Source organism: Castor canadensis, chromosome 4 (assembly GCF_047511655.1).
Source record: "Castor canadensis chromosome 4, mCasCan1.hap1v2, whole genome shotgun sequence".
NCBI classification, from domain to species: Eukaryota; Metazoa; Chordata; class Mammalia; order Rodentia; family Castoridae; genus Castor; species Castor canadensis.
Window position 1 is genome coordinate 30,060,833 of NC_133389.1, and position 18,519 is coordinate 30,079,351.

The following is an 18,519-nucleotide window of genomic DNA, read 5'->3' on the forward strand; positions in this document are numbered from 1 at the left end:
TGAGAAAAAATTTAAATTAGGAAATTTGTAATGGATAAAAATCTTTATTCTGTGATGTAGCACCATAATGACAAGACCTCTAATTTTAAAGAGAATATGTAACTTGGTGGTGGGCAGGAGGCCATCAGAGACATCAGGAGAGCTCTTTGTGGTCTGTAATGTGGCCTTGCCTTCACAGCTGCACTGTGGCCCCCAAGGCCTGAGTTGGGATGGGGTGAGAGTGGGTGGGAGGCCCAGTAGAGGCCAGGGTCTGCTCCGAAAATCCACCTTCAATATTGGCATGCCAGCGAGTTCCTCCTAGTGTTAATTTTCATGAACACTGGTAAGACACACCTGAACGGCCCAAGGTGTGGTGGGAGGGTCTGCACATTCCATTTGGGATTACCATCAATTTGAAATTCACCAGTGATGGGCCTACTTAGTGTAGGGTGTATCTTCCTCACCCTTGTCTGGGCTTGGCTTCTTTTTCTGATAGAATCAAAGGACTTAAGGGTCAGAAAGTGCTCAGGAGCAGAGTCACGTTCCAGGAAGTACCAGTCCCATGGCCTGCACCACATCGGGAAGTCCAGTTTTAAAAACAACAATTTGGGTCATTTCTCTCCTTGGCTCCTCAGGCCCCAGGAGGAGAGCTGAGCATCCTGCCTCTGGCCCTTGTTTGCCAGCAAAGAGCCTGAGTCTGCGTACTCAAGAGTGTCAGATGGGGGAGGACAGGTGGCCTGACTCCATCCAGATTTCTCACAGAGACAACTCAGAGGGGATGGTCACATGCTGTCCCCTCACCTCTCCTCTCTGCTCCTCAGAGTAGCTGTTTTATCAAGCAGCCAAGTAGGAGGCTGCCTGTGTACTGTGTGCACATTGTTAAAGGAGGTGCCACCTGTCCCTCAGCGTGCTCCCTAGGGCCCATCACTGTGTCTGAAACCACTTCTTTCGTTCCCAAGAAGCTCTAGTTGCATACTGCTAATGCTGCAGTGAGGACTGTTGTTAGCCAGTGCTCCTGGACTTCTGCACAATGATGTGATGGATGTCAGGCACACCAGAGAGCAGGTCTCAAACTTCAGCCTGCCTAAGAATCTACTGGAGTCACCTGTGTCCTGGTTAGAAACAAGCTAAAGATGACACTTTATGGACAGCTGGGAAATTTGAATATGGACTGTAAGGTGGTACTACTAAATTGTAAATTTTCTCAAGTATGGTAATGGTGTGGGGGATGACGGAGAACACTCTTGTTCTTTGGAGGTGTGTGGAGGGAGAACTGTGGTGTCCGCAGCTTACAAGTGTTTACGGTCAAGTACACATGCAGAAAGAAAAATATGAGCAACTGTTGGATGGAGGTGGTGGTACATGGGAAATCAGCTTTTTTTGGTGTGTGTTTGGCTCTGCTCCAAGAGCCCAGAGACTCCTGGGTCCTGTGAAGGCAGTGGTCAGATGGGTGAAAGCAGTCATGCTAAGAAGTAGAGGGAGCCCAGCACCACTTGTTCCCTTGGACAACAACGCCCTTTGTTACTCTTGTCCTTGTTGGGTGCAGCACCCTCCACCCAGCACAGGGTGCCCACTGCTGTAGCTCTGGCCATGCCCTGCTTCTACTATCCTGCCCTGGGAACTTCCAACTGCTTTAACACCATGCTGTGTCATGGTCTTTACTTGGACTGCCCTATCCTTTTACTTCAAATACCCTTCTTACCTCCCAACCTCCATTTTCTCCTATGGCCTCCCTCATTTGTATCACCAACATGTACCATCTCCACATACCCAATTCCAGGAAGCCTTCCCAAGATGGGGTTAGTTACCCCTTATATGCTTCCACAGCACCCCAAGCTACTTCTATCCTTACATTATTTTCCACTTTGTTGCTCACTGCCTTGAGAGCTTATGGAGTCACTACTGCTGTTCTCAAATGTCCTTGGCATTCACCTTCCAAGTACCATGCAGGGTTGCACTGCCTTGTCTCTCAGGTGAGTTGGGGGATATGGCTAGGTCTGGCTGATGAACTCTGATCAACAGTGTGTGGGTAGGGGAGGTGGGGTTGGAGGGGGGGAGGTCCTGAGGATTCTTTTTGCCTCCAACCCAGCAAGCTACAATATCAGAGATGGTGGATTCCTGGGACGTGGACTGCTGAGTAACAATGAACAAAGTCTCCCTGTTGCTTGTGATGGGAATGTAGCTTCAGTGAGAAATAAGCCCTATTTTCAGCCACTATGATTTAGGGATTTATTTGTTATTGTAGCACAACTTAGCCCACCTTGCCTGATACATATGCCTTCTTCAGTTTTCTATCCCTATACACCTTGCCCTATTCCTAGCACAATGTAGAGACACAGCAATAATTCTTGTCACAAGTTTTTGTCTTGGCTGTGAAAGTGACTTCAAAGACCAAACTCTATGTCCTAATGCATACTATTCCTGTGTCCCTAACTTCTTCCCTGATGATACAGGACTCTATGGACGTGACTAAAAACATTCCTGTGCAAAGAGGTGCACATGCCAACTCCTATGACCTCATAACATATCAGACAAGCTCCTGGGTGGATCCCAAGACAACTATGAGCTGCCATCACCTACCTGCCCTGCTGATGGAGAAGAATCTGGAAACCCATTGACTTCAACCTTCAGAGCAACTCCCTGGGAAAACATCATGCTCTTCTTAGTCCTCTACCCTGTGGCCCTTTCCTCTTGTCAGTTCATCTGGTCCCAAAGAAACCTCTCCCATTCTCTAATAGGACCAACAAATTGGCTGGACTCAGGGTAAAATTGCCAGGTAACTTTGCACATCCTGGGAGGATGCAGGCTATACAGAGAGGTCAAAGCTGTAGTTGCTTTATTCACCAGGGCCCAGAGCTCCTCAGGTCTCCCAATTGTCAGTCCCTGAGACATGGCCTCCAGATGCTCTGGGATAATGGGTCTTCACTTTCCTTTTCCTGGTGGTCCCAGCTCAAGGTAGTGTGGGCAGCAGGTGTGGGGCAGTCACAGTGGATATCTCAGGAAGCAGGGGCTCCAGCCCTCTCCTTGCTACTTAGTTCCCAGGACCTGATGTTCCTTGACCACAGCTTGCACAGCCCTGACTTCGGGTTTGTTCTCTGGAACACTTGTCCACAAGGCTGGTGCAGGTGCCATAACCAAGAACTCTGTACAACCAAAGGCCCACATCTGAGACAGCCTTGTATTTTCCGAAGCCCCTCACATTTACTATTTCCTCAGATCTAAACAGACCTACCAGCCAGAGGGAAGTAGTACTACTGTCAACAGTGGATGAGCTGCGACTTAGGTAAAGAAAGTGTCTTCAACACTGCAAGCTGACAACAGAGAAGGACAGAGCCTGGACTTCTACACCCTATGAACAATTTCCTGTCTGCTTTACTATGGGGTTCTAGGAAAGAAAGGAGTTTTTCTGGAAGTTTCATGCTGAGGCTCACATGTGTACACACTTTCAGAATGTTGACCACACTGGCATAAGTATCACAGGGCTCTGAAACAGGTGTCCAAGTAGGAGCCCAGATGAGCCTTTAAGTAGGGTCCTTCTCTTTGAGGGTTACCCAGTTGGGGGCTTCCATGGTGTATCTGGGAACCAGCAAGGGCTCTACCAGCCAAGCCTGGCACTGGCCTTCACTTTTTACTGTGCCCAGGTGGATGCTAGTGGCTGAGGGGCTCCTCACGGGGAACATGTGGCAGCTGGTGGGCCTCGGGAGTGCATCTGGCTCAAATTTTCATAACTGGATTCTTGAGCCTGGGGCCTGTGGATGGGAGAAAGTTGAATGACCATTTAATAAAGGGGGATGCTCCTTGACTTCCCAACTGTACGCAGCAGCAGGCCAGGAGGGGACACAAAATGGGGGGGGGGAGTGGGAATAGAACCAACATGGATTGGAGACTAATGAAGGCAGGGCAGGAATAGGGAGGGGGCTGTGAAGGTGACAGCATCCCAGATCACTGAGTCTGTGTCTGCACTGTTCAAGGCATGATCCCCACATCCTGCTCCACTCCTTTCTCCGCTCATTTTGGTAAGTAGCTCCAAGCTTAAACTCCACCCCTAGGCATGCGGTTCCCTTCTTCATCATGCATTATTCACCTGGCCCTCAGGCAGACCCACCTGCTAATGACACCTCTCTGAGCAGCCACAGAGCCCCTTCCTGCCCAGGAATGTCTAAAACCATTCTGACTTGCCATCACACTCAGAATAACCCACAGTCTCACCTGCCTACCTCACACTGCATGCTCCGGCCATGCCTGCTTCCCTCCTGGGGTCCCACCTGCAACTTTCTGCCAGTCTTTTCTTTCTGGCCTGCCCACCATCACTCTACCCACCCCAGGCACCAGCCTTCAGCTTCAGGTCCCCTCAGTGCCATGCCTCGGAGAGAACATCCTGATCTAAAGTAGCCATATCCAGTGGCCCCTGTCCCCAGGGGCTCTGCTTCATTGCTATGTCCATTTCCTTCACAGTTCCTATTTTACAATCTGGGATGATCTTGTTAGGGGTTTATTAAAATTTTCCATATTAAAATGTGAGTCCAGGGATTTTTCTGTCTCTTTAGCATCCAAATTAGTGCCTGCCACATAGTAGGTATTGAGTAAATAAGTAAGTCAGAAAGTCAACAGTTGTCTTTCTGATGCAGGGGACTTGGTTTTGAAACACATTGGCAAAGAAAAGGGACATGGAACATGTGACTGAGACTTAGGAGATGCTGAAGTGTCCAGGGCTTACGATTGGGTTCTTTCTCCTTCAACATAGGCCTTCACTTGGTAGACATCACAGAGGAGGAGAACATGGACCCTGGGTCAGTGATTTCCTAGCTGACAGCCTACAGTCTCTACACCAGGCCCTTGGAACTCTAATGAGATTTTGTTTGGGAAGAAATCAGCAGAGTGTGTGGGAGAATGTATTCCCACCTTGGCTTCTGTGTGGGATTGCCTGTTCTAGAATGCTGTGGACTACAAGATGAAGCAGCCAGGAGGTGTTCCTTTTCAGGACCATGGATACCAAGCCAGGTGTGTGCTGTATGTGTGATGGGAGCAGATGGCATGGTCTGTCCAGAGAAAGGTGTGCAAACTGAGAAGGGGAGCTCTGAGGGCCCAGGAACCTGGTCAATACTAGTCCCCCAGCCTGGCCCTCTGCCTGCTCTTTTTCCTCATGATGCCAATTCTGAGAAGCCCTTGCCCCTTGGCCAATGGGACCAGACCGGGGGTGGGGCGGGCAGTGAGTGTACTTACCGAGGTGGGGTCTCCTGGGTAATCTGGTGCTCTGTGAGGAAGAGAGAGAGAAAGTATGTGTATGTGTTAATCTGCTGACAGCCTTCAGTTTACATGTCTGCTGCCCACCCTGTCTCACCACACCATGCAAAGTGGTTCCCAGGAAATGTGCAATGGGCAGAAGACAAGCAGAAGTTGCCCAAGTCACACAAACCTGGACTTGAATATGACCAGGAATGAATGGGAGGAAGGGTGGGTGGGGGAAGTTCCAACAGAAAAAACTTCCCAAGGTCCCTGAAGCACAAAATGGCTGGTGAATTTGAAGAACCAGCAAGAAATGCCAGGGTGGCTGCAGCAAGGACAACAGTCAGGGCAACTGTGACAAGTTTTGGATTTCATCCCTGGAGAGCTTGAGGCTAGTGTTACTGACTTGAGAGGACTGAGAGGTTCTGGGAGGGCCCTCCCTCTCTGGGGGTACACAGCAAATGACCCATCAGCTCAGTAACAGCAGTGCATAGCAGCTCTTGACCCTTCAAGTTCGAGATGATGTAGTTTTGCACATGCTGTTCCCTCCACCAGGTGCCGCATTTGCACCTTCTCTGCCAAGCTCACGTGTACTTATATGCTTTGGCTTAGCTCTCACTGCGCCCTTGTGTAAGGCCTTCCCTCCTAGAAAACACATACTTCTCTCTGGCTTTCGCAACTGCTGAGTCTAGCAGAGCTCTTCCCACAGTGCACTGCAAAGATCTGCTGAATCAGCTTCCCCCTGGGCAGAAAACAGTGTTTTTTTTTCCTTTTTCAATGGTACTGTAGTTTGAACTCAGGGCCCCATTCTTGCTAGGAAAGTGTTCAACCATTTAAGCCATGGCCGAAGCCCTTTTTCCTTAAGTTTTTAGGTTTGCCTGGGTGGCTTCTGACCTCCTATCTTTGCCTCCTATGTATCTGTGACTACAGGTGTGCACCACCACACCTGGCCTGAACCATGTCTTAAGGCATTTCTGTATTCCCAACACCATACAGAACAAAGCAGGTCCTTAAGGTGGTTGTTGGGACATAAGGGAGTTGGTGCCATTTGAGAAAGCCTGTGGTCAGAGCCTTTGGGGAGCACTCATTTATGGGGTTGTGTTAAAGGGCCTTTTTGGAGCCCACGTGTCTGGATCTCCAGCTCTGTGACTTCAGGCAACAGGCAAGGCACTTGGCCTCCCGAGCCACAGCTTCCTCACTGCAAAATAAGCCTCTTGCGGGTTCTCACCTCTTGAACTCCATGTAGGGAGAAATGAGATGCGGCACAGGTGCAAAAAGGACATCCTGGCTGTGTCATGCCAGGTGATCAGCCAGATAGTCTTACTTGAGAGGAGAGCCCTGGCCCGCCCCTTGCACCCACTCAGGTCACAGGCACACCCACCTAGGCGTCGGCGGGCGGCGTGAGAGGCCAAAACTCCCAGCAGCAGCAGCACCTTGAGGCCCAACGCGCCCAGCAGCATCGCCATCGCCGAGACCCCCGTGGCGCCGCGGAAGCGGAACAAGTACACGCTGGCCTCGGCGCGGCCCAGGCTGTTGGCCGCCGTACACGTGTAGCGGCCGTCGTGGGTCAGCGCGGGCAGCTCGGCAGACACTTGATAGCCGTGACCCTGACCTGGCACGGCAGCGGAGTGGTTGCCCATGGTAGGGCCGGACCAGGCGAGGGCTGGCGGTGGCTCCCCTTCGGCAGTGCAGAGTGCGCGGAAGGTGTGCGCAGGGCCGGGCAGTACCGAGATGTTCACGATCCGCGGCGGCGCTGTGCGGGGAAGAAGGTGGTGGCTGGTCACCGCGTGGGAGGGCGAGGAAGCCGAGCGCAGTGTTGTGCCTGAGCAGCGGGCCAAGGCAGGGGATGTCCTTTGGACTCAAAAACCAGAGCGCTGAGGGAGGGGCTCAGAGAAGAGAAGAGAGGTGGGCAACTGGGCCTCAGGCTGCCTGGGTTACAAAATAGGTGTGGCCTTGGCCAAGCTATCCCAATGTGGGGTCGTTGAGAAGATTTGGCAAATCAGTACTTGTGTACTTGGACTAGGGTCTGACCCTATAGCAAAGTGCTCACTAAGTGGTCCTTATTGTGTAGTGGAGAGTTGCGTCCAGAGTGGAGAACCACTGTCTGCTTCAGGACTTAGCGTCTGGAAAAGTGCTGGGCACTTGGTGGGCTCCCTGTGCATCTCTGGGAGCGGGGACAGCACTGGCCTTCAGTGCAGGAGCACACACTCCACTTAGGATCGCTGGTCACTCGTTTTTCTCTCCCTTTCATCTGGGAGCTCCTTGGGGGCAGTCACTCTCTATGAGCTATGCCCATTCCTCGCCCCAGCCGGACTCTTCCTGGGACCAGGATCCTGCATTTTAAACAATTTCCCAGGGAGCCCTTAACCACCCCCAACTTGGGACCCTCTGGGGTGGAGGAGAGGAGTTGGGGCTTGTTGCGTTCCTCTCGCATGGGCAGGCGCAGCGCCTGGCACCCGGGAAGCCCTCGGCGCCTGGAAAGCGAGATGGATCTGGCCCCGCGCTGGCCTTGGCCACCCCCTGCCTCACCGGTCACGCGCAACCGGATGCCGTGGCGGCTCTCGTAGCGGTCGTGGACGTCGCCTGCGAACTCCACGCGGCAGAAGTAGCGGCCACCGTCGGCCAGGGCGAGGCGCTCGACGCGCAGCGACAGGTCGTTGCGGCGCGGGTTGCCCAGCAGGCGGAAGCGGCCGTGCAGGCTGAGCGCCGTCTGGCACAGCTCGCTGCCGCGCGCCGCCGCGCACCGGAACACCTGCGGGCCCGCGTAGGGCTCGCCCGCGCGCCAGATGGCCGTTAGCGCCCCGTCGTAGTGGCGGTGCGGGTGCGTGAAGGTGCAGGGCAGCACCGCCGCGTCGCCAGCCGCCGCGCTCACCTCGGACGGCACCTGCATGGACCAGCGCTGCGCGGGCACGCCTGCGGGGGAGGGGGGCTGCGCTTTCAGGCTGGCCTGGGGTCCTCCTCCCCAGCCTCCGCAGGCATCTGCACCCCCTCCCCGCCTTAGCTCTGGAAACCCAGGGACTCAGGCAGCGCCCCCGGGAGGGCTGGAACCCACTTCCTGACTTTGAGAGGCGTCTCTCTAGGCCACGACTGGGGGGATAGGGTGGGGGTGGGGTGGAGGATTCCCTGGGCCCTTCTTTGGGGCTGTTTGCCTCATTCATGGAGTTTGGCTTCACAGGCCCGGTGACGCCGCATTCTTCGTCTGTGAGCTTTTCCCCATCAAAATTTGCTCCGCTGCCAAAAACCACTGATAGATAGCCTGTCTGCCAGGGGTCTCAGGATTCTCCAAGAAGGTGATGAGAAAATCACTTACTGTGCACCTCTGTGTTGAGCAAATTCCCAGTAGTATCTCTTTTAGTTCTCACGAGTGATCCTAGAATTAAGCATAGTTTTCCCAGGTTACATTTTTAATAAACTGAGGCACAGAGAAGTTGACAATTGTCTGAAGTCACAGACCCACAGTGAGCAAAGATAATGTTCAGACTCGGTACTTAGTTACAGGCATGAAGCCTTGGATTCATCAGAGGACATCAACACGCCCACTTATAGAGGGGAAACTGAGGCCTTGGAAGGGGCAGTGTTTTGAAGCTAATGTGTTATGTTGATGGAGGAGATTCTTCTAGAATCCAGGTGAACCCAAGTGGACCATGCCTAAACTAATGTCCCAAAAGGCTGGTAACAGGCAGGGAGCTGAGTGACTAGAGTGGTGGGTGCTGTGTTGCCTCCTTGCTTTGTGCATACACCTCTGAACTCAGTTTCTCTGCCTCCCACGTTGTGACCACTGAAAAATGTGGAACCAAGGGCTAGAAACCCTGCCTCTGACTCACGAAGAGTGGTGAGCCACAGTGTTCTTTGTTGTTTTTGCTTAGAGGGTGGGGAAGTGGGTACTCAGCCTGAAGTGATTAGCCTAGGCTGGTGCCCTAGGACACAGTGCACAAAAGGCATCTATAGAGAGAAAAATATTGGGCACAGAAGCCTGCACAACTGACTCCTAAAGCATCCAGGGGAGAAAGGCAGGAAAGATCTTGTTCTAGAAGAGAAAATGAAGTCACACAGATCGAAAGTGGGAGAAATATAGCTTTTCTAACTTCAAGCCCAGTATGCTTTGAGGTGGGTTAGCCCAACTCACTCCCTGGGCAGGAATCTCCTCCACCCACCACTGGCAGACAATCCACCATGCAGCCCACCCATCTGTGAATAATCTATGGCTCAGAAGCTCCTGCTGGGAGTGCCCAGGATCACCATTGCTGTTTGGAGCACGCACATCCTTTTCCCCTGCTGCCCTTCCAGGATTCCATCATGGGTACCGGATCTATACTTTCCTCCTTTCTGGTGGGAAAGTCCTAGTCCTTCACCTGCCCCTTCTCATCCTCCCTGTTCTCTCTTTCAGTGTAGTGTCCTGACCCAGGTGGCCCCAGGCGTGCTGCACCTGTAGAGTGATGTGAGTTCCACAGTGCTGCCTCCGGCCAGGGGCTGTGTCTCTCATAAAACCCCACTGTGGGTTAAAGCCCGGCTAATCATCAAGGAAAACCACAAGTGCTTGTTTTCATACTACCTGTTTTTAGGCCTTATCTCTTTTGTTCTGGACAAGTGGAATTAGGTTTTTTAACCAAAGTGGAGGACTTGGCATTTATCCCTGGTAAGAGCTTGTTTACTCAGTCATTGATAATCCAAAGGCTGAATTCCAAATTTGAGACACCCTGTGCAAAGGCAGTGCTGGCTCAAGCAGTACTTCTAGCTGCGGAAAGTATTTCTCTACTCAAGCCCCTGCCTCAGTTTCCCTGCCACTTCCCACCCTCTGTGACCTCAGCCTCCTCTGATGTCTTGCATCTTGGAGTCATGGAGCCAGGCACTGATTCCTCGTGTATTGTTTGCTATTGTGTGTTCATCATTTCAGCAAACACTTATTGGACACTTCCCCACTCCATGCCAAGTCCTTGGATATAAGCTGTGGTGATAAAAATGAACAGGACACCTTGTCACTCTGCTGGATCTCACAGCTCAGAAAGGGAGACAGATCTGTGAACACATAATTACACCACAGTCTGCCAGAGGCTCTAATGATGGATGTGAACAATATGCCTCTGTCTGAACATGGTTCCTGGCCTGTTTTCACTCACCAGCTCCCCTCTTTTCATCCTCAGTCCTCTGCTGAGTTGTCCCTGGGGCAGGAGGCCTTCCCTGAGCCCTGACTCTATATCTGGCCTCCCTCCCCAGTGCCCCAGGGATGGTACTAGCATCAGCCTGGGCATTGCCTGTCTTTATTATGTCTCACCCAGCAGCTGTAGGAGGTCAGGGACAAGCCTGTGTGGCTCTACTCCTGCTGCTGTTATTCACATAGTCCCTGACCCTAATAACTGAGCTGCTATGAGAGAGCAGAAGAGAGTGGGTGGGGGTTGGGAGAAGGTGTGCAGATACAGCACAAGCAGGGATTGTAGAACCCAGGAAATGTGTGTTAGCAAAGCCTAGAGACAGGAGCCTTGAGGTAATGTTCTAGGCAACAACAGAGCAAATCATGAGGCATGGACACTTAGGGGCATAGAGATTGCAAGACACATGGGAAAAGAGGCCAGACCGCTGAAGATCGGAGGGGGTAGTTGGGGAGACATCTCATTTAAAATGTACAACAAGATAACGAACAAAAAACCCAAAACAAAACATTAAAAAGCCCCCGTCCCAAACAAAATAAAATAGACAGCCACCCCATGAGGTACCATCATTAGTCCCCTTTGAGGAAAGGGGGAACTTGGGGCTTTCAGGGCCCAAGTGACATGGCAAAATCATTTGACCAGTTGCAGAGCCACAGCTTGCGCTTAGGTAGTTCTGCGATCTTTACCTTGTTTTTACCATAACCCCTCTGCGCATTTGCCCTGAGGTATAATACAAATGGCAGAACAGGTTTTGCTTTAGGAGCAGAAGGGGACACAGAGGTCCTTTCACCAAGGATTCTGATCTTGGCTCCTATTAGGAGGTGATGTGTGCTTCCTGATTACCTGCTGAATGGAGTTCAAAGAGACTGGCACCTACCTCCCTCTTACACAGAGGCCTCCCTCCTATACCTTTGTATGAGCCTGCCCAAGGGACTGAAGGTGAGAGTGACAAGCCCAGGGAACAAAGGCATTTGCTTTGGCAGGAATCTGAGCTCCCCAGCATCCCAGCATGGTGACAGTTACCATTGCCTCAGGCATTTCTTGCCCATCTGCTAAGACAGGGGAAGGTGACTCCTGAATTGGAACCATATCCCTTTACTATAGGGTCTCTAACCTATCTGCCTCATGTCTAGCCACTTCCAGGGGTCAACAGAAGGCCCACACAGGGAGCACACCAGCTTTGGTACATCTGAACCTAAGTGACCATCCCATCTCCGGTCATTCTTTTATCAGACTTTTATCAAACACCCGATCTGTGCCTGGCACTGGTTTTGGCTCCTTCACTATTGGATGATCTTTGGGTGAGTTACAAATATTCCAGGTCTCAGGTTCGTTTGCTGCAAAATGGGGACCATAACAGAGTCCTCATAGGACTGAAGAAAACCACATAGAACACACAGCAAATGCCCTTCATGTGCCAGCTCTTTTCCCTCACTAGCCTTGCAAAGGTAGTGTAAACAGAGGGATGGGTGGGCTGCTAGACAGTGGTGGAGAAGTGCACAGGGGGACATGTCAGGGGGTTCAGACACTTGTAGCCTGACCACTGGCAGCTCCAAGTGGCATCTTAGACCAGCTGAAGTACAATAGCCCAGGCCTTGTCCTTACCTCACCTGGAAGCTGGTCATACATTCGCTCACTCCACAGATATTTATGAGAGTTTACTGTTGATGAGACTGCTGGGTTTTAGAATACAGTTGACATGACAATGACCTCCTCATTATGTTGACCGTCTAGACATTTCTTAATCCAGGGAAATAAAAACTGAAAAGCTGGAAAGTGGTTTTGTTTATAAGCCCATTGAAGGAAGCAAGAAATGACAGATGCCCTTCACTCTGTGATCAAGGGTTCAATACAATCAAGGAAAAGACACCTCAGAGCAGAAATGATAAACTTACAGTATCAAAGGGACCGTTCCAAGGAGTTGGCCCTGAGTCATCAGATCATTGCCTCAGGCTGGTGTAACAAGTGTGCACAGGGATAAAAGTTCATTGTCAGGGGAGATGTCTTATTTTAGTGGTGCATTCCTTGCACAGAGGGTCAGGGGTCTGGCTGGGAATCCAGCCCTGTATCCAAAGCTAACTCTGAGTAAGTCTCTACAGCTTTTTAGCTTCAGCAGGCTCACCCATGAAATGATATTTCTAGATGCTTACAAAAGTGACTTTTAAGTCTAAAAATTTATGTTTGAAAACCAAATTTGAATAGAAATGATGAGGAAGTATATAAAATATTTTAGAAATATGTCTAGATAGCCAGGAGTGGTGGTGCATATCTGTAATCCTAGCACTTGGGGGCAGGAGGATCATAAATTCCAGGCCAGCCTGGGCTATGTAGTGAGAATAAAAAGAAAAAAAAAGAAATATGTCTAGTTAAATTAAAGACTTTTAGGTACTTAAAAATAATCCAGGCCAGGTGCCAGGGCTCACATCTATAATCCCAGTTACTCGGGAGGCAGAGATTGGGAGAATCAATATTCAAGGCCAGCCTGGATAAAACATTAGTGAAACCCCCATCTCGATCAATAGCTGAAATGTTGATGCACACCTGTGATTCTAAATACATGGGAAGCTGTAGGTAGGAGGGTCAAGGTCTGAGGCGATCTCAAGCACAAGTGTAATGAGACCCTACCTGAAAAAATAACTAAAGCGAAAAAGGACTGGGGGCTTAAGTGGTATAAGTGCCTGCCTAGCAAGCATGAAGCCTGAGCTCAAACCCCAGTGCTGTCAGATACATATATAATTATTCATACCTTCCTGATCCTTTGTAGCCATTTTCTAAATGCTCCTGTATCTCCCTTTATGGTGGCAGATCCAAACAGGGTGGGGTGTCAGGCATAAGCTCCCACATAAGTATAGTCACGACTCAGAGAGGAGTTGATCTGGAATCTCAAAGTCCCCCACCATGGGAAGAGATTCATGGGAGAAAGGACACAGTGCAGAATGTGGGTGGGGAGAAGTGGCCACTGTGTGGGATCAGAAATAGAAACTTGGTTTTGCTCACAGCTGACCAAAGATTTCACCAGTCCCTCCACCAGTGAGGATGGAGGCGGGATTTGCATGGAAACTCTGTTGGTCATCTGTGGCCTGTTGAATGCAGACACACTTAGTTTAACCACATAGGAAACTGATTATGGGTTATATGGCCAAGTGGGGACAGGTACTATGTATGCACAACTGTGCGTGTGTGGGCGGGGGGTGGGGGGCAGTTGCTGGAGATGGAACCTAGGGCCTTTTGCATACTAGGCAAGTGCTCTGTCACTGAGCTAAACTCCTGGCCTTCATGTATCTTTTGATGTTTCCACAATTCTTAAAATTAAAGGTTCTCTCCAGGGTGTCACAGACTGGAAAGTGAGTCTTATGGTGGTCACAGTGGGACAATGACCAGAGGGTGTGCCCTACAGACTGGCCCTTTGACAAGAATTAGTTCTTCTGGGGCCAGTTTTATAGGACAGTTTTTTTTGAAGGAGCAAGTTATGGTTTTTGAGAGCTGGGGGAACATGGTGCCAAGTGGGCACCATGACTGCTTGCAGGATGGATGGCATCAGGTCACTGAGAACAGGAGTCCCTCAGAGACCTGTGCTTTTGTGCCAGCCTCCTAGGGCTGACATTTCCAGATGATAGGCAGTTAATTTGAAGAGCCCAAGCCACCCTCCTTGGGGCTACCTAGGCGTGCTAACTGGAGTATCTTGGGAAGTGGCTTCATTGGTGCCTCTTGGGCATTGTGGCACTTGGAGGGCCAGAAAGGGCATTGAACTTCACCAGTGGTGTGTGGGTCTGGTTGGGGCACATAGCCCTGGGTTTCCCGAGTCCTTCTCTGGGCTTGCAGACTCTCAGTGGAGAGAGTGAGACAGGGATGGAGACCAGGGAGGAGAGGTTAGGAGAAGCAGGATTCTATTTCTTTCCAGACCCAGAAAGTTCCATGAATGGGTAACTTTGAGTGAAAGGCTTGGCTGGTCTCCATCTGCCCTTAGGGTTAGCCCAGCTTCCCCTTTAACCTTTGTCTCTCCAGTCCTGTGGTTGTGGCTGTGGATGTAAGTATGGCCTGTTTATGTGAGTTGTGGAGCTGCAGCCACAGACTGCCCCTGTTCTGGGGCTAGTACCCACCATAGAACACTGCTTTTCAGAGTTCTGATGTAGCTGATCCCTGTCCTGCTCCCCTGGCCTCCTGGGAGTGACCGAGCTCCTCTTTCCTTCTCCCCTCTCTGGGTAGAACAGCTACTGGGAGCAGAAGAGTCCTGCACGTTAAACCCTCGCATTTCTTTCTGTCCCTAGGACAACAGCCCGGCTCCTCTCTAACCTTTCTCTGCATCCCAAATAATTACCCAGGTCCTGGGGTGATTGCTACAACTTCTCTTTGCCATTTTGGTTTGTTTTTCTGTAGTGGTTCAGAACTGGTAAAGTGAACAGCCCTTAGCACCATGCTTTGTCTCAGGTCCCCCTGTACATAGGCTGTGTGAAGAGCCAGGCATGTCCTCAGAAGACTTGCCAGTCACATCCAGGCTGTGATGTCCCAGCGAGGCCACCTAGGCTTCCCAAACTGCCCTGAAACAGGACACTGTTTCTCTCCTCGCAGGTTGGTGATGAGCTGTTGGTCATCCCCGAGCACAAAGAGAATCCTGAAGACAGAAGCTATTGTGATGGCCCCGCCTACTTACTGCAAGCTGTGGAAGCACTAAGCCCTTATCCAAGGTCACCCAAGTGGTTAGAGCTCCCAGACCAGTATTTGTCTCCCTGCCCCACACTTCCTGGCCTCTCCAGTTTTCAAAAACTAGGTTTGGGAGCTCCTGGGAAATTAAGGTATTGGGTGCTCAGCATAGGTGACCTGGAATGAAGGAGAAGCACATGGAAAGTGGAATTTATGGGATGAATTCTCTCTCCCCCTTCTCTTTCATAAAGGGCCTGCCCTGGACTACAATCTCCTAGATGTGGGTAGGGCAGCAACTGGGGTCCGTGGACTTACATTAGCAGAGCACCTTGCTCATGGGGACCTGAGGACCTGCACATGGCAGTCAGTTGAGGCTTAACCTCAGTATCTCCTGCCCAGGCAGCCATGTAGGTCCTCTGGCTGAGCCATATGGACAGGTTCCTAGGTGAACCACAGTCAGAAGGGGTTTAGGAAGTGGGGTTCCTGGATCACAGCAGCTCATGGGACTTGAGGTTTTAACAGTAAAGAGACTGCTGGTGTGTAAAGAAAAGGGGTCTCCTGGTATAAGTCACTTGTGTTCTCAGCACAGCCAGAGTATGTGTGTGGTTTGGTTTTGCTTCTTGGACATGTGACTGCCTTACTCATACTTCCTCTCTAGATCTCGTCTTTCCTGATTCATAGCAGCTGACCCTCAGCTGGAGAGAACAAAACCAAAATGGATCCCCAAACCCTAAAGCCCCGCCTCTCTCGAAGTGCTATGACTCCTGCAGCATTGTGCATCTACAGAGCACCACGCACTGCGTGGGGGCTGCCTCCCTGGTCTAGTTACCCTGCCCCACAACCAGGACGAGTGGCAGGGACCCATTCTACAGGAGCCTCAGCTAGTGAACAGCAGAGCCAGGATTCAAAGCCAAAGCCACAGCTGATGTCAACATCCTTGTCTGTTTTTTTTTTTGGCAGTACTGGGTTTCAAACTCAGGGTCTCATGCTTGCTAGGCAGGCGCTTTACCTCTTGAGCAACTCAGCCAGCCTGACACCTTTATCCTATCTGCTACCCTAGGTCTAAGCAGAGTCACCTTCTCCAGCTCCTTCCTTTTTAGGTCAACCCAACCCTAAATCATCCCAGGAAGATTGCTGAGTTAAGTCAACTTGGGAAAAGATAACCCCTTTCCTCTCTTTGTCCTTGCCATGGGACAATGATCGTGTATGAGTTGTGGGGGAGACAGCCTCGTGTCATGTACACCCAGGTGCAAATCCCAACTCTACCTGGGCCACTGACTGAGCCTCTCTGTGTCTGTTTCCTCGCCTGTGACAAAGGAATATAAATAGTTCTTTCTCACAGGGCTCTGAGGCTTTTGTGAATTACTGCAGTACCAGCACGTCCTAAGAATGACGCAGGTGCATTCTATCACCATGCAAACCAGACGGGAGCTGGACTCCACACCGAGTTAAATGCTAAGAAAAAGGATCTCCTGTTCGTAAAGTGTGGGAGTTTATGATCCAGTGTGGGGACAGGACCCCACACCAGGAATGTTGACTGACAGCTTAGAATGCCACAGTGTCAGTATATGGCATATGATGGTCATGCACATGGTGACACAGATGATGGGTCCAAGGAGCACAGCTATGAGAGAGATGTACCAGGCTGGGGTTGGGGAGAGAACTAGACCTGGAGAGAGGGGCTCAGGAACATTGCTTTTGCTATTTGTCCCTGCTACTCTCAACTGCATTGGGCATCAGAATTTCCCAAGTAGGTGGTTGGAAATGTAGACTCCTGGACCTTGCCGCCTCATATTCTGACTCTGCAGGTCTGGGCTGAAGTCAAAGAATTTGCTTTTTTTTTTTTTTTGGCAGTGCTGGAGATCAAACCCTGGTCCTTGCACAAGCTAAATAAGCACTTTCGCTTGAGCTACCTCTCCAGCCAAGAATTTGCATTTTAACTAATTGCTCCCTCCTCTGGAATTCTGATGCAGGTGGTCTCTGCATCCTTTGGGAAACGCTGATCCCAGGGACTTATCAATTTGTTAAATGACATTGTTACCTCATCCTGCTAGACAGGGTCTCCACTCACTGCTTGGGGTTCCTGCTGGGAGATCAGGGTGGCCTCTATCCCTGGCCCAATTCCTTACATGAAATCACCCCGATCCTTACCCCAACACTATCCCCAAACAGCCATGTGCCCTTTTCCCCTCATCCTTGGAACTGTGCCCATCAAGACACAGAACACTTGGATGACAGCAACACCCAACATGTATCCAGAGCCTGCTCTGTCTTCCCCATTATTCCCTTTACAGCAATGGATGAGGGAGGTGGCCTTTTACACTGAGGGACACTGAGACCCAGGAAGTCAGAGGGACTGCCTCAAGTCACATAGAAACCCAAGATAAAGGCCAGATTTGAACCTCTGGTTCTGTCACCACAGCCCTCTAATGCACAGCCTTTCCTCCTCCACAGACCTGGAGGTCCTGGGCAAGCCCAGTTGCTGAGTTCCAGGTGAAGAAGGCCATAGCTAAGACTATCTATTCTGGGCCAAAGTAAACGATGGAAACTCACCCATGGGGACAACACACACCAAGCAGGCCAGGAGTTGAATGGACCCTTCCATGCTGTAACATCTGGAGATCCAGCAGCCCCACACCTGACCAGGGTTACCAGCAAGAGCCCCCTGGGCGTGGGTATGGTGAAGGTAGGTGGGTGGGCAATGTGCCCAGGTCTGCAGGCCCCACCGGGCTCTCAAGTTGCTGGAGGAACAGGGGACAAGCGGCCAGCGGCAGTGTGATTAGACCAGACCCGTGCAGTTTAGTCATGTGGAAAAGCAAGAGGGAACCACTGGGAAGATTTTCCAGGACAGGAAACAGGAAAGTGGATGGGGAAGAAGCAGGGCTCCTTCCTGTGGATGCTGGCTTGCTTTCTACCTTCCTTCCTCCTTTCTTTCTTTCCCACTCTCCCTTCTTTTATTTTTAGTGTACTGCATGGGTTTTATCTCTCTCTATACCCATCTTTTCTCCCCTTCCTTACCATCTTTTGGTGAGATGTCAAGGGGAGGAGACTGACAACTAATAACTTGTGAAACGAGGCTATGGAAAGTTGTCAGCATTTTCAACATAAAGGCTGGTGATTCACTTTCATGACCAGAGTCCCCTGTACAGGGCCTGTGATCCTAGAAGAGCACATCTGAAACTTTAATGGTCATAATGATAACTGAAGATCTTGTTAAACTGTAGATTCAGATCCAGGCTATCTGAGGAAGGCAGGTGATTTGCATTTCCAACAAGTCCCAGGTTAGGCCCATACTGATACTTGAACCACACATCACAGAAAGCTAAGGGGCTTCTCCATCTCGGGAGTCATAGTGCAGCACCCTCAGGTGGAAGTCAGGACACTGGGAAGGAGAAGGAAGTACTCCTGGAAGCCTATTGGATGGGCTCGTGGTTGGTGGCGGGAAGAGAACTGATGGTGAGAGCCTGTGGGAGTGGGAGTTGGACTAGGATTTAGACTGTGATGGCCAATTTCTCTTCTGGTAATG

At 50.8% G+C, this 18,519-nt stretch overlaps 1 protein-coding gene across 1 annotated transcript; it reads right to left on the reverse strand.

Annotated features, from left to right (window-relative positions):
- Window positions 1–4: 4 nt before the first annotated feature.
- On the reverse strand, window positions 5–17,795 carry Siglec15 (sialic acid binding Ig like lectin 15). The gene is made up of 6 exons (XM_020160628.2): window positions 17,547–17,795; window positions 8,516–8,575; window positions 7,735–8,118; window positions 6,587–6,958; window positions 5,203–5,233; window positions 5–3,728 (listed from the first exon to the last, which is right to left on the reverse strand). Exons 1-6 carry the CDS (start codon window positions 17,596–17,598, stop codon window positions 3,647–3,649), a joined length of 981 nt encoding a protein of 326 aa, XP_020016217.1. The 5' UTR covers window positions 17,599–17,795; the 3' UTR covers window positions 5–3,646.
- Between the last annotated feature and the right edge of the window lie 724 nt (window positions 17,796–18,519).